The sequence below is a fragment of the Muscardinus avellanarius genome (genome assembly GCF_963383645.1).
Source record: "Muscardinus avellanarius genome assembly, chromosome: 9".
Classification (NCBI taxonomy): Eukaryota; Metazoa; Chordata; class Mammalia; order Rodentia; family Gliridae; genus Muscardinus; species Muscardinus avellanarius.
The window spans coordinates 23,470,985-23,487,183 of record NC_137795.1 but is presented as its reverse complement, the minus strand read 5'-3'; the positions used below and the strand labels follow the sequence as shown (position 1 = coordinate 23,487,183).

The 16,199-nt window shown below is 45.1% G+C and overlaps 1 protein-coding gene across 2 annotated transcripts in view; it reads right to left on the bottom strand.

The window, feature by feature from the left end:
* Positions 1 to 12,549, bottom strand: part of CDK13 (cyclin dependent kinase 13) — a gene marked incomplete at both ends in the record, with an annotated part of 135,790 nt that extends 123,241 nt beyond the window's left edge. For both annotated transcript variants that reach the window (XM_080702003.1, XM_080702004.1), the window contains one exon: positions 11,336 to 12,549. In XM_080702003.1, the coding sequence (XP_080558129.1) occupies positions 11,336 to 12,549 (1,214 nt within the window). The remainder of the gene's footprint in view (positions 1 to 11,335) is intronic.
* Between the last annotated feature and the right edge of the window lie 3,650 nt (positions 12,550 to 16,199).

Sequence of the window (16,199 nt, the reverse complement as noted above, 5' to 3'; positions counted from 1 at the left end):
AAGATTGCAGGTTTGAGGACAGCCTCAGTAATTTAGCAAGCGTTTGTTTCAAATTTTAAAATAAGCTCAGAGGTAGCCAGGCGTGGTGGCGAACGCTTGTAATCCCAGCATTTGGGAGGCTGAGACTGGACCGTTCGCGGACAGCCTCAGCTACTTAGTGAGGCCCTCCACAACTTAGTGAGACCCTGTTTCAAAATAAAGACTAAAAATTGGGCAGGGGTGTGTAGCTCGGAGGCCAAATGCCTCTGGGTTCCATCCCCAGACCCGCAAATAAAAAAATAAAAATTTAAAAAAGCTCAGAGGTAGAATGCCCTTGGGCTCAATCCCAGTACCAAAATTAGGGAAAGGAAAAAAATTCTTATAATAAAACATTCCATAAACTGGATATGGTGGTGTACACCTGTAATCCTAGTGCTAGAAGGCTGAGACAGGAGGATCACAGGTTCAACTGTAGATTCTCAGCAATTTGAGACCCTTCACAACTTAGTGAGACCCTGTTATAAAAAATAAAACAGGGTTAGGGAATAGCTCAGAGGTAGAATGCACCAGGGTTCAATCCCCAGTACTACATAAACACCAAAAAAAAAAAAATTACATAAAGCTAAAAATCAAAAAGAGGAACTCAAGAAAAGTACCTGCTACTATAACAAAATAGTATCTGTAATAAACAAAGAGCTTTTTTTTGGGGGGGGGGCAGTTACTGGGAGTAGAACCCAAGGGCTTTTCTACCTCCAGGCTATACTCCCAGACCTATTTTATATTTTTTTGGAAACAGGGTCTCACTAAGTTGCTGAAAGCCTGCCTCACTAAGCTGAGGCTGGCTTTTAACCTGTATGATCCTCCTGTCTCAGCCTCCCAAACACTGGGATTACAAGCATGTGCCACCACACCCAGCAAACAAAGAACTCTTTTAAGTTAATAAGAAAAAAACAAAATGGAATCAAGAAATTTGAACATCTAACAAACAGATAAAAATATATCCAGCCTTACTAGCTATCAGAGAAATATAAATAAAAATAATGGAATAGCTGTAAGTGTGGGTGAAACAGGAAATGGCACATCCCTTCCGAAGGGCAATTTGACAGTGAGTGAATCAAGATTATAAATTTGTATACATCTTAACTCAATTTTACTCCTACGAAATCCAATCTAGAGAAGGCAAGGGGAAAAATGCACAAAAACACTTCTGCTATTCATACATATAGCAAAACTAAAAAATAAACTAAGGTGATCAAAGTGGATTTAGCCAAATTATTCTACATTCATACAACAGAATGCTAAGAACCAAGAAAAAGAATAAACTATGGCAGCTACTTAGTAAGGCCCTCAACTTAGTGAGACCTTGTTTCAAAATAAATAATAAAAAATAGAAATGCACCAATAAAAAAATTAAAAATAAATAAAAGTAGACCTGGGGGTGTATCTTGGAGGTAGAATGCCCCTGGGTTCAATCCCCAGTCCTGAAATGGAAAAAAAAATTATTTAAGAGTATCAAAATAATCCCAGTGAAAGTGAACTATCCAACTGAAAAATGCAGAAACAAAAAAAGTGGGGAGGCAGGTAACCCATTTACCACTTTCAGTTCCTCTCAACTTCTCATTTTCATTTTATGTAAATACCAGTTTGGGGGGAGGGTGGATGTTTTCTGTGGTGCTGGGAATTGAACCCAGTAGAGTTCTACCTCAAGCTACATTCCCAGCTCTTTTTAAGAGTGTCTCCCTAGGTTGCTGAGTCTTACTACATTGCTAAGGCTGTCCTCTAATATGCAATTCTGTCTTAGCCTTCCAAGTACTGGGATGACAGGCACATGCCACCACGCTCAGCTCCCTTTTCATTTTTATTCTGAAATAAGGTCTTGCTATGTTTCTAAGGGTATCCCTAAGTTACTGAGGCTGACCTTCATCCTGTGATCCTCCTGTCTCAGCCTTCTTAAGTACTAGAATTACAGACATGGGCCACCATGCCCATCTTAAATTCCATTTTATCCTCTTATTTTAGCTCCCAAATTTGTTAAGATCTCGCAATTTAGATGTGTAGAAATTCAACAAACAAAACCACTGCAAACAAGTAATGCTTTTGTTTCTAGCTTGGTGCTTTTGCTTCCAACACCCACTTCAAAGCTTAAAAATTTCTGTATGTGAAACAAAGCCAATCAAAATAAAAAATAACATAACAACTGCTGCTGCCACCACACACACACACACACACACACACACACACACACACACACACACACACAGTGGTATCCCACAGAAAAAGTAAAGAACAAAGGGAAATATCAGAATGATCTTGAATATGAATAATTCACTTTCACCTGATTTTGTTCGAAATAGCTACAATTTGGCCCGGCGTGGTGGCGCAGGCTTGTAATCCCAGCATTCGGGAGGGCGAGACTGGAGAACTGAAGTTCACAGACAGCCTCAGCTACTTAGTGAGGCCCTCTGCAACTCAGTGAGACCTGGTTTCCAAATAAAGAATAAAAAATAGGGTTGGTGGTGTATCTTGGAAGTCGAATGCCCCTGGGTTCCATCCCCAGACCCACAAAAAAAAAAAAAAAGAAAAAAAAAGAAATAGCTACTATTTGGGAGAATTGGGAAGTATTTTATATTGTCTGCGCAGAAAATTTCCACCTTAATCATTGATTCAAACTCACTAAGAAGGGGTGGGGGGGTGTAGTTCAGTGGTAAAGCATATGCAAAGCTCTGGGTTCAATCCTCAGAACCATCAAAAAAAAAAAAAAAAAAAACTCACCAAGAAAAATCAGTTCTGAAACTTTGGACAGTAAAAAAGTACATATATAAACACAGTAGGTTTAAACTCATTTTATCCATACTAAAATGACTACTAGCACTCAACTTATTCTAATCTGTAAAGTGGAAGACAGAGATTCTTAAATCCTCTACTTATTCATCAAAACAATTACTTCCCTAATCCTAGAGTATACATGAACCAAGTAAGCAAGCAAATTTAGAGATTCAACCAATAGTCTGGCAATGTTGGCACACACCTTTGATCCCAGTACTTGGGAGGCTGAGACAGAAAGATCACAGGTTCTGTCTGTATCAGCCTCAACAACTTAATGTGACCAGTTCAAAATAAAAAGGGCTGGTGATGTAGCTCAAAGGTAGAATGCTCTTAGGTTTAATCTCCAGTATGGGGGTGGAGAGAAGAGTGGGGTTGAGAGAGAGGGAAGGGGAGAGAGAGACAACTGATATATGTGCTGATTGGTTTGCACTACTACTTGGAAAAAAATGAAACTATTAAACCATAAATATGCTCTGAGATTTCTCTTCTAAGGAGCTTACAATCTAGCAAGGAAAACACAAGTGTAGCCACCCAACTAATCAGAATACTAAATAGAGGGTTTTTTTTTTTAATCTCTATAATACAGATAGAGGAGACTACTATGGAAACACAGGAAAAAATTTTTTTTTCTAGTGATGTATCAAGATGAAATGTGAAATGACTTCTGAATGCAAAGTGGAAGGGAGAGAAGATGAAAAGAGAGTTTGGAGTATCTCTTACCATTTCAAACTAACAGTAAATATGAAAATAAAGAGAAATGAAATTGCTTCTAGCCGGGCTTTGGTGGTTTGTGCTTGTAATCCAGCATTCATTTGGGAGGTGGAGACTGGAGAATCACAGCTCCCTGACAGCCTGTTACTTAGTGAGGCCCCCTGCAACTCAGTGAGACCTTGTTTCAAAATAAAGAATAAAAATAAGGTTGAGAAATGTAGCTCAGAGGGAGAATGGCCCTGGGTTCCATCCCCAGTACAAGGGGGAGGGGGGCTCTGAAAACAGAGTTCCAATAGAATGGGGCCAGATCATAAAAAGCATTAACTGACCATGGATTAGAAGTTTTCATTTAATTCTACAGAAAGGGAGAAATTTTATCTAACCATATTTTAAGAGAACCCTCCTAATAAAGAATGAACTGGAAAGAAAAGAATGATAACACTAGTAGGAAATCTAATTAAAAATGATGACCCAGCTGGTATGGTGGCACACGCTTGTAATCCCAGTACTTGGGAGGCTGAGACAGGAGGATCGCAGGTTCAAAGCCAGCCTCAGCAGCTTAGTGAGGCTCTCAGCAACTTAATAAGACCCTGCTTCCAAATAAAATGTAAAATAGGTCTGGAGATGTAGCATGGAGGTAGAAGGCCCCTGGGTTCCATCCCTGGTACCAAAAAAAAAAAAAAAAGATGACCCAAAAAGAGTGATAGAAATGAAGGAAAGAGAATAAATAGTGTTAGAGGAAAAAAATATATAATGAAGACTGCAAACGTAATGTCAGGTAAAGACTGGTCAGAGAAGAAGAAAAACACAAAGTCATCTTCTGAGAATGAAAGAAATGATTACAGCTTTAGAATTTTTATGCAGTTTGTTAAAATCTCCATTTCCTTCTGAGAATTTTGGCACTTATTTTAGTACCTTATATTTTTGAAACTTTTTCTACTATGTACAATTCAGGAAAGTAAATTTTATGATCAATAGGAGCTCTTTAAAATTCTGGAATATCTTCATTTTACGATTTTGAATACCCGCTCCTAGGACAAAACATTCATTACAGAGATATAGTCATATAACATCCTAGTAAATATCAACATCAATTTTATACCTAGGATTCACCCATTTTCTCAGGGTCTTGGTAATATTCCATAATAAAGGCTTCTGCTGCTTCTTTGGGGAATACTTCCACAGATGTAAAAAAAAATTATATTTAACAATTTACCATACTGATTGTAACCAATCTGATCTCAGTGACTTCAGCACATTCCACAATAATCAATAATTAATATCTTCAAAAAATACTTCTGACCAAAGATAGAATAAAATACAAATCTAACAGTTTTAAACTTCCTCATAGTTTATTAAAAACTAAACTGGGGCTGAAAATATAGCCCAATAGTGGAGAGCATACACGGCAGAGCAATCCTAGCACCACAAAAACATGCTGAATGAATCTTTAGAAAAATGGTTTTCTAAAAATTCCTCAAAATCAAGCTGGGCTTGGTGGCGCACACTTGTAATCCCCACGCTTGGGAGGCTGAGACAGGAGGATCGCACAGGTTCGAAGACAGCCTTAGCTACGCAGTGAGGCTCTCAGCAACTTAGTGAGACCCTGTTTCCAAATAAATAGAAAATAGGTCTGGGAATATCCCAGAGATAGAAAGTCCCTGGGTTCCACCCTCAGTACCACCAAAAAAATAAAAAATAAAAATCCTGAAAATGATACCAAAAAATAACCTTAAAATAATTTTTAAAAAGCCGGGCATGGTGGCACACGCTTGTAATCCCAGCATTTTGGAGGCTGAGACAGGAGGATAACAGTTGGCAGACAGCCGCAGCTATTTATAGTAAGACCTGTTTCAAAATAAAGAAGAAAAAATAGGGCTGAGAGGGTGTGGCTCAGAGGTAGAAAGCCCCTAGGTTCCATCCCTGGTCCCAAAAACCAAAAAAAAGATTTAAAAAAATGACCTTGTAACAGAAATTAACACATAAATACCTACCCACTGGGTTAAATTTTAGCAAAACAGGGCACGTATGTGAGATAGCCAGCTTCCTTGAATATCAACTGAGGTTCAAAACAGCACACTATAAGCCCAGAGTTTGAATCCAAGCTGACCTCTGAACAAATCACTCAAGATTTTTTTAACAGTTTTCATAATTTAATAAAAAAATTGTTAGTAAGAAGGTGACATTTGAACAAATAAGTTTTTAGAAATTCTTTTTCCCAAACCGGGCATGGTGGCAAACACTTGTAATCCCAGCATTTGGGAGGCTGAGACAAGAGGATTACAGTACTCCAGACAGCCTCAGCTACTTTGCAACTCAGTGAGATCCTGTTTCAAAATAAAGAATTAAAAAAAAAAAAAAATAGGGCTGAGGGTGTAGCTCAGAGGTTCCATCCCCACTGCTACAAAAAAAAAAAAAAAATGTTTCCAAGTATCACAAAGGTTTGGGTAAATGTAATGTTAGGTATTTAATCAATGCTTGACCCACAGTAAAACACTACCATTCTCTTTCTTTCCTCCTGTACAGTCCCTTTTTCAACATACCGCACATCTATTATAGGGCCATTCAGAAAAATTGACTTTACTTCAACAGTCAACCAATAAAAAATGCCGTATGGGGGGGGCCTGGCAAAAATACAGGGTAAGCATATATGTTAAACAAGTTACAGAAAGAAAAATAAAGCTAAGAAGGGAATGATTACAAGAAATGCATGAGCTGAGCACTGAAGATTAAAATGAAAGCAAAGAACAGATTATAAAGTAGAAGCCGCTTGAATGGAGATTAGAAATCATAGAATGGATTTAATCTAAGATGAACACACTAAAAATAAAAAATCATGGTCCGAATATTATTTTGAACATGAATGCATTTCCTTAAAAATATCTACACTGACAGTTCATCATATATAAACTTTTATGTGAGCTGGAAAAAGATCACATTGCTCTCTCACAGCATAATACATTGTCCATATTACCTACTTAAGTATGTAATCCAGATCTATAATAATCATTTGCATGCTCACTAAATAACATCATCCCTCTCCATTTACCTATTCAACAATTATTTATTAAGAGTCTATATGTGTCAAATATAGCATTGAGCACTAGGGATCCAATGGTGGGCAAGACAGGCCAGTTGCCTTCATGGAGTTTAGAACTTAGCAATCTATTCTAAAGAACATGGGCCATCTGCCACAAGAACTATATTCTAAAAGTAGGTAAAACTTTTTTGCATTAAGCTGGACAAAAATTGCTCATAAACAGTAGTAATACATTTTACACAATTAAAAATCTTATTTTTCAATCAGCTATTTCAAGCCGTTAATTCTGGGCCCCACATTTGAAAAAGGACACTGGACAAACAATATATGACATATAAAAATAATCTGAGAACCAAATCTTATGAAAATGAGTTTTCTATCCTCGAGGAGAAAATGACAACTGTCTTTAAAATTTAGGGCTAGCAGCCAGGCGTGGTGGCGCACACTTGTAATCCCCGCACTTGGGAGGCGGAGACAGGAGAATCGCGCAGGTTTGTAGTCAGCTGGCTTAAGAGACCCTGTTTCCAAATAAATAAAAAATATAAAATAGGTCTGGGAGTGTAGCCCGGAGGTAGAAGGGCTTCCAGGAACCCCAGTACCACCCAAAAAAAAAAAAAAAAAAAAAAAAATTAGGGCTAGCATACAATTTGCTTTGTACTGTTCCAAAAGTATTAAACCTGAAAGTTATGTGGTCGTAGATTTCTATTTCAATATAAATAATTCTAACAATTCAAGCTATTAAACAATAATTCAACCATCTTAAATTTCTGTAGGGCTGTACACTTCTCAAAATGCAATTTTTCATTTATTACTTTAAAAAAAACAAGTATTTACCTGCTTCAGGTAAGGAAATTAAGTCTTTAAAGGGTCTTGCTAAATTAGGCAAACCAGTGCCAGAACTCAAGTCCAAAATCTAATGGAATAGGGTTGCCTCACAGTAATAAGTTTCCCACCTCTAGATGTATTCAGGCACACACCAAATGGCCATCTGTCAGGAATACTGGCTAAGTTATTCAAAACCTTCTTCCAAAGCCAGCATGGTGTTGCACGCTTGTAATCCCAGTACTTGGGAGGCTAAGACAGGAGGATCACAGGTTGTAGGCCAGCCTCAGCCCTCTGCAACTTAGTGAGACCCTGTTTCCAAATAAAGAATAAAAAATAGGGCTGGAAGTGTAGCTCGGAAGTAGAATGTCCCTAGGTTCAATTCCCAGTACTACAAAAAAAAAAAGAAAAGAAAAGAAAAGAAAAAAGAAACAACCTTCTTCTAACCACTAAGCCAAACATAGGGAGGGAAGTGGGAGGGATTGGAGTGGGAATTGGGGAAGGACTAAATAAGCGATGTGTACATGTATGTCTCTACCTTCTTGTACCCCATTAAGATGTATGATTACAATGCACCAATAAAAAAAATTTATAAACCTCCTTAGCTGGGTGTGGTGGCGCACACTTGTAATCCCCCACGCTTGGGAGGCTGAGACAGGAGGATCACACAGGTTTGAAGCCAGCCTCAGCTACTTAGTAAGGCTCTCAAAAACTTAGTAAGACCCTGTTTCCAAATAAAACAGAAAATAGGTCTGGGTGCCGGGCGTGGTGGCGCACGCTTGTAATCCCCGCGCTTGGGAGGCGGAGACAGGAGGAGACAGGAGGATCTGGCAGGTTCCAAGCCAGCCACGTGCTGGCTTAGGAGACCCTGTTTCCAAAATGAAAATGTAAAAATAGGTCTGGGAGTATAGCCCCGAGGTAGAAGGGCTTCCAGGAACCCCAGTACCACCAAAAAAAAGAAAAGAAAATAGGTCTGGGAGTACAGCCCAGAGGTAGAAAGCCCCTGGGTTCCACCCCCAGTACCAGGGAGAAAAAAGAAAAAAAAACCCTCCTTCCAAATCCAATTTTTTTTTTCTTTTTTGCGGGTCTGGGGATGGAAACCAAGAGCATTGAATCTCCCAGCTACATCACCTGCCCTATTTTTTATTCTTTATTTTGAAACCGGGTCTAAGTGGCAGAGGGCCTCACTAAGTAGCTGAGGCTGTCCACGAACCGCCATCCTCCAGTCTCAGCCTCCCGAATACTGGAATTACAAGCGTGCGCCACCACGCCCGGCAAGTCCAATTCTTAAGAAATACTGATGGTCAATATGCATACAATAAAAAAGTTCAGTAATAAATGATCATTTGGAATGCAAGCTTCATGAGGATACCAACTTCATCTTTCTTCCCTGCTATTATCCCAGTCCCTAAATTTGAGCTCAAGTATTTACTAAATATGGGTAAACCTAACTATGTATAGTTAGGTATGACTATTCTATATAATATCACCATAACATATCACCATCTTTTAACAAAGAATCTTGCTAAAGAGAATAGCAACTAAAGCCTAATGAACACAAAATCCATTCCTATGGCACAGTAGCAAACACCTGTAATCCCAGGTACTTTGGGAGACTGAGGAAAGAGATGAGGAGATGGCCAAGTTCCCAACCTGCAGGGAAACTTGGCAAAATACTGTCTTAAAAATAAAAATGTTAGGCATGGTGGCACACGCTTGTAATCCCAGCAAGCTGAGAGAGGAGGCTGAGACAGGAGGATCGCAGTTCGTGGACAGCCTCAGCTAATTAGTGAGGATCTTTACAACTCAGTGAACCCCTGTTTCAAAATAAAAATAAAACAGGGCTGGAGGTGTACCTCAGAGGTAGATTGCCCCTGGGTTCAATCCCCAGTTCCACAAAAATAAAAGTAAAAAATAAATATTTCAGAGCAGGCAAAGTGGCACACACTTGAGGGGCTGAGAGAGGAGGATCTCAGGATTCTGGTGGCCAGCCTCAACAATTTACTGAGGCTCTCTGCAACTTTGTAAGACTCTGCTTCAAACTAAAATAATAAAATAAAATAGGGCTAGGGATGTAGCTCAGAGATAGAAGGTCCCTGGGTTTATTCCCCAACACCACCACCCACACACACACACACACACACACACACACACACACACACACACAATTTAAAGCCAAGTATAATGGTGCACACCTATAATCCCAGCACCTGGGAGGCTGAGACAGGAAGACTGCAGCATCTTAATGAGGCCTTTCGTAACTTAGTGAAATCCTGTTTCCAATCGAAAAATAAAAAATAGGGCTGGGAGTATAGCTCAGAGGTAGAATGTTCCTGGGTTCAATCCCCAGTACCAGGAAGAGTAAAATAAAATAAAAAGTTTAAAAGGGCTGGGAAATGTAGCTGAGTGGGAGAGTGCCCCTAAATTCAATCCTCAGTACTGTGAAATATAAACAAAAATTAAATTTCTTAAAAGAACTTAAAATCTATTCTTAAAATTGCATCATATTCTTAAGATTACTAGCTATAGCCCTAAAATTTAACCTTATCAGTTCACAAAACAAATTCAATTGTTAAGAAATGAAAATCATTTGGCAAGCCTAAAACATTAAAAGTAAAATATAAAACCTTGAAAAATACAAAAGCAAACTTGGTGGAACAGTTATCAATGTCGACTTTCTTAAGCCATCAACTGGCATTTAAAGTGTGCTTGAACACTAAGAATAAAGAAATTCATGCAGATCTTTTGGTTGAAGACGCTCAGATTTCTACTCACTTCACATACATTTACTAGGCTGACACTTCAAACATCTGCAAATTTTACACATATATACACATACACACACACACACGTATATGGTACTAAGATTTGCCATAACCTGTACATCTTATTCAACCTACACTTGGCATTCCTGAAAAGTAAAACCAATGGAGAAGAGCATCAATCTAAATTTTAATTTCCAATATCCTATATCATAACACCTAGAATATCTAGATATCCTAAGGAATATATGAACCTACAAAATTCTCAATACTTTGGTGTTAAGTGTATTCCAAAACATACTTTTCTTAAATACTACTGTATAACAAGCAAGGCGTAACAGCTACATAAAAGTTTTACTCCTTGAACAGATTAAATCATACCCTTTTAAAGTGTTCTGAACAAAGATTCTAATAAAGGTCAAGTTAACTCTACATTAAGCAGTTACTGGTTCATACTATGAGAATGTACTAAATACCCACCCATTCATGTGTTTACACGGGGTAACACCACCTACATTTATGTGATTTGGCAAACTGAATTTGATCGCAAGCCTTAACAAAAACTTGTCATTTTTTTCTCCTTTTTAGAATTATAACTTTGAGAGACGTTACATCGCAATTCCACACAAAAATCACAAAATAATTAGCTTACCTTCAGAATCTATCAACTCCCACGTAAGCATATTTCACATATGAAAATACGTCTTGTAGAAAAGCTGCTTTTCCCTCTCCTGTATTAATCATATCAAACATCTGCAAGCCATGTCTAATTCTGATAACAGCACCTGATTCTGACTCCTTTACAATATTTGCCTCTAACCTACAGTCCATTTCTAAATCACTAACAATGAAACCTCTTCAGACTGAGCTTTCAAAAGCAAGACAATTTAAACCACCTCTAGTTTTACCCAGGCTGGAAAACCGACGAGCACTTCGGAAAAAAACTGTTAATATGTTAAAGCAACAAGTCTCAAACTTTGAACTCTTAGAAATCGTCCCTCCCAGGGCAGTAAGAAAAGCTTCACGGGCCCTGTTGCTTTGTCCCCGCGAAAACGCCTCTCCCAAGCAGAAGCCCGCCGCGGTGGCCGTCTGCCCGGCGGTGGACCTGGGGGGTTGGAGAGGCCTCGCCCCCACTCTCCCCGCCTCCCAGCGACCCGGCCGGCGCCGCGCGGCGAGGCCGGGGGGCGGGACTCACCTGAGAACCGGGCTGTAGGGGCTGCGGGAGCGCCGCCAGCTGCTGCTGCTGTAGGGGCTGGGGGACACGTCGCCGCCGCGCTCGTAGGAGCTGTGGCGGCTGTAGCTGGGGGAGCGCCGGCGGCTGTAGGGGCTCGGGGAGCGAGGCAGCCGCCGAGAGTAGGGGCTGCTGCCGCCGCCTGCCGGGCTGGGGGACTTGCGGCTCCTCAGGCTCTGCGAGGCCCGGTGCGACACCGGGCTGTCGTCCCGGCCACCCAGAGGGCTCAGGGACCGCTGCCGCCGGCGGTAGGCCTTGGGCTCGCTCTTGTCCTCCCGGTAGGCTTTGGGCGGCTCCTTGTAGGCCGAGGGCGGCTCCTTGGAGGACTTAGTCCGGCTCCGGTGGGCCTTCGGGTCCCGGTCCTTGCGGCTGCTGCTGCTGCTGGACGTGGCCGAGGCGCTCTTCCGGCGGCCGCCGCTGCTGCTGCTGCTGCCGCTCTTGGCGGCCTCGCCCCGCTCCTCGCCGCTGTGGCTGTGGCGGCTGCGGGACTTGGAGGCCTCGCTGCCGCCGCGCTGCCCGTCCCGCCGCCGGTGCTCGCGGTGGCGCTCCTTGCTGCGGCCGCTGCTGCTGCGGCGGTCCCGGCGGGGCCTGCGCTCCGAGCCCTCCCCGCGCCGCTGGGCGCCCGGGGAGGAGGCCGGGCTCCCGCCGCTGCCCCCCGTTCCCCCGGCAGCCGTCGCCGCCGTTGCCGCGCTGGCCCCCCCCAGCAGCAGCCCCTGCTCGGACTGGGAGCTCACATCCTCGTACTCCACCAGCGGGGTCACACCCCCGCCGCTACTGGCGCCGCCACCGCCGTCCTGCTGCGGCTGGGGCAGCGAGAAGACCCGGCGCTTCTCCGCCTCCTGCCCGGCGCGGGGCCCGCGGCGCCGCTTCTGCCGCCCTCCTGCGCGCCTCTTGCCTCTCGCCAGCCGCTTGACCTCCAGAGGGGGGCCCGGGCTGAAGCAAGAGGAGGAGGCCGCGGCGGCGGCGGCTGCGGCGGCGGCCGTGCCGGGGGCAGCCAGGAAAAGCAGAGGCGGCGGGGGCGGCGGCGGTTGCAGGAGCTGCGGCTGCAGGAGCGGCAACAGCAGCGGCGGCTGCTGAGGGGACAGGAATCGCCTCCGCTTGCGGCGCTCCTCCAACTTCTTCTCCGCCCAGCTCAGGCCCCCGCCTCCCCCCAGCGCCGTGTCCGAGCTGCTCGGCATCGCCCAGGGCCCGCCGCAGAGCGCGGCGCGGGTGCGGCCTCCTCCGGGTCAGATCCTGGCCATCGCCCCCGCCGGAAACGGGCGCGGCGGCGGAGGGACACCGAGCGGCGGCCGGCCGGGGCCGCGCCGGGACGCGGGTGCCGGGCCCAGGTCACCGGGGCCCGCGGCGGCCGCCGGGCCCGGGGGGGGCCGGAGCGCGGGCGGCGGAGCGCTGGGCCGCGGCGGCGGCCGTCCTCGCAGCCGGAGCGGCCGACGCGCCGGGCGCTGACCTGCGGAGTCGAGTCCTCCAAGTGCCCGGGCGGGGGAGCGGCCTCGGCCGCGCTCTCGGCTCGGGCCGCAACGCGGAAGTACCACCTTCGCCGCCGCTTCACTCCATCGCGCCCTGACGTCGGTGCGAGCCGAGGGGAGGGGAGTGGGCGAGACCACAACACGCCTCCGCGCCGGCTCCTCCGCGCCCGCGACGTCCTGCTGCGGGGAAGCGGCCCGGCCTGACAACAGCTCCCGGCCCGGGGCCGGCGGGCGGGGCGGGGCGCGGGCTGCGGCTCGCGGCCGGCGGCGGGTGTGCGGGGCTGGGCGGGGGGCTGTTTCCGGGGCGATGGGGCGGGGCGGTTCTGAGGCTGTGGCGGTGGCACGGGCCCTGACTTTCTTCTCCCCTCGCCGCCGAGCAAGGTGGCGGAGCTGCCCCTTTCCTGCGCCCCCCCCTCCACGAGGAGGCTCCGGGTGTGCGCGGCCGGCCGGCTCGCTCCTCCCCTTCCCGCTCCGCTCCCCGTCAGAGGAGGAGGGCGACGGGACGCGCTGGTTGGGCCCTAACCTCCACAACCCCTCCTCTCGCCCCGCTCTCCCCGCGGCTCCCCGCGGCCCCGACGCAAGGCCGGGAGCGCGCACGCGCGTCACGCTCCGAGAAGGCGGAAGGCGAGTGGCGGCGAGGGCCGGGAGGCGGGAGCAAAGTTGCCGCGCACTGGCGTGCTCGCTCCCGCCGGGGCCGGCGGTCGGCCCCGGAAGTGGCGTAAGTAGCAACCGCCTCGCTTCCGGTGAGGGTGGGACCGTGCGAAGAAGGGTTAAAGAAAGGAGAGGAGTCGTGCGCCGCCCACTGCTGTCGCCGGGGACTCGCCCCGCGCTGTCACGCCCATTGTGCCTGTTGCTCGAGTCCAGCGCTCTTCGTGGCTCGGCCCTGGCTCTACGCAGACGCCGCACTGCCTGTTTGTTGAGTGAAAGGTCAAGGCGAGGATAAGAATCTCCTGCGACGCTGGGAGGAATAATGCGTTAGTGGCTTTCGGGGCCGGCCAGTCCCCCGGTCATCTACCTTCAGCCAGATCCCGGGGTTGAAACAGCTGCCAGAGGAGGGAAGACACCCCGCATAGGGGGCGAAGATGACGTTATCTTGACTAGCCTCACGTACACCCGTTCCAGGACCCATCTTAACCTAAAAATACAGTTAGTAATCGCAGCCTCTAGCTTTGGTAATACTGAGGTTTGCTCAAAACAAACAAACAAAAAAGCCGTAAATCATTTTGGGAAATAAATGGAATGTCAAAGGGGACTAGTGAAGATTTCACGATTTATCAGTGGCCTTGAAATGAAAACATCTTGTAAGAATGAGGACTGCCCTCTTGGTACTTCACCCAATTTCACCTTAACGTCTAGATTTGTGAGGCTGCCAAACATAACGATGAGTGACCTCACATCACATTTCTTGCCTTAGCAAGATTGCCCTTCAATTATAGGCTGGGCACTCAGGATAATTAGATTAAATCTAAATAGCTTATTGGCTTTTAATATAGTTGAGAAGAAAAGCTAAGCAGTCTGTTCGATGGCCACATGAAGTCACCCCTAAGCAAGTTTATTTGTTCAGATTATCAGTTGATTCTTAGTTCTTGAGCACTTGGTATCTATCCATCATTCATAACTTAGTGTAAATAATTTTAATCAGCTTGACATCACATTGTCACAGTCTAAGCTCATATCAAATTTCACTTAAAAAATACAAAGGGTGTTTGTTTGCTAAAAAAAAAAAAATGAAAAGGAATATAAGTAATTAAGTCAGTATTTCCCAGAAGGCAGGCCTGGCTTGGCCTCACAGTGAGGGACCTTCTGTGTAGCCAGAAAGAAGGAAAGGTAACTGAACAGGTAAGTATGAGGTAGTGAGCTAGACATGGTGTCACATGCCTATAATACCAGCACTTGGGAGGCTGAATGAGGAGGATCACAAAGAGACCTTCAGCAACTTGCCAAGACCCTGTTTCAAAACAAAAAGAAAGGGCTGGTGATACAGCTCAGAGGTAGAATGCCCTGGATTCAATTCCCAGTACCATAAAAGGGGTGGGGGGATAAGAGAGTATACTCCTGGGTTAAATCCAAGAAAGAGGGAGGGAGGGAGGAAGGAAAGGTGTCTAACGCACATTTCTGCCTAACTCTATTGCTTAGCCAGCCAATAACTATAGGCTACCTCCCTATGCCTACTTCCCACTCATCAAGTTGCTTTTACTTTTTTTTTTCTTGAGGTTTTAGGAATGGAACCCAGGGGCATTCTGCCTCCAAGCTACACCCCCAGCCCTATTTTTTATTCTTTATTTTGAAACATGGTCTCACTAAATTACAGAGTCTCACTAAATAGCGGAAGCTGGCCATTAACCTGTGATCCTCCTGTCTCAGCCTCTCGAGGACTAGGATTACAGGCATACGTCACCACACCAGGCTTGCAAGTGGCTTTTAAAAAAATAAAAAAGCCAATGTGGTGGCGCAGGCTTGTAATCCCAGCATTTGGGAGGCTGAGACCGGAGGATCGCTGTTTGCAGATAGCCTCAGCTACTTAGGCCCTTTGCAATTCAGTGAGACCCAGTTTCAAAATAACCAATAAAAAATAGGGATAGGGCTGCAGGGGTAGCTCAGAGGTAGAATGCCCCTGGGTTCCATCCCTAGTACCACAAAAAAAAAAAAAAAATCATCCTGCTTTTTAAAAGCCTACGATAAACCAGGCATTGTGGCACACACCTGTAATCCCTGTACTGAGACAGGAGGATCACAGGTTTGAGGACAGTCTCGGCAGGTAGTGAGTAGTGAGACTCAATCAACCTAGCAAGACCATGTTTCCAAATAAAAAACAAAATCAGGCTGGGGATGTGGCTCAGAGGTAGAATGCTTCTGAGTTCAATCCCCAGTACCACAAAGTATAAAAATTTAAAAAGCCCACAACAAACTGGTCATGGTGGTGCAGGCTTATAATGCCAGTACTTAGAAAGCAGAAACCTGAGGATCACAGGTTCGAAACCAGTGCATGGTAATGTAGCAAGACCCTGTTTCAAACTAATAAAAGGGTTGAGGGTGTGGCTCAGGTAGAAAGCTCCTGGGTTCAGTGTCCAGTACAACAGGAAACCCTGTTTTCAAAAAAAAAAAAAAATAGGTCTGGGAGTATAGCCCGGAGGTAGAAGGGCTTCCAGGAACCCCAGTACCCCAAAAAAAAAATTAAAAGCCTGCAATAACAGAATAAAATAATACAAGAGGTTTATCTAGCAGTTTCCCCAAATTTATAACCAGTTCTATTTAAGCATATAATCTATCTTATTCTTACAAAGAAAACATGATGCCCAATCCAGAATACAATCAGAAAATATGTCATATATTAAAATATTTTTAATGGGATTCTGCTACCC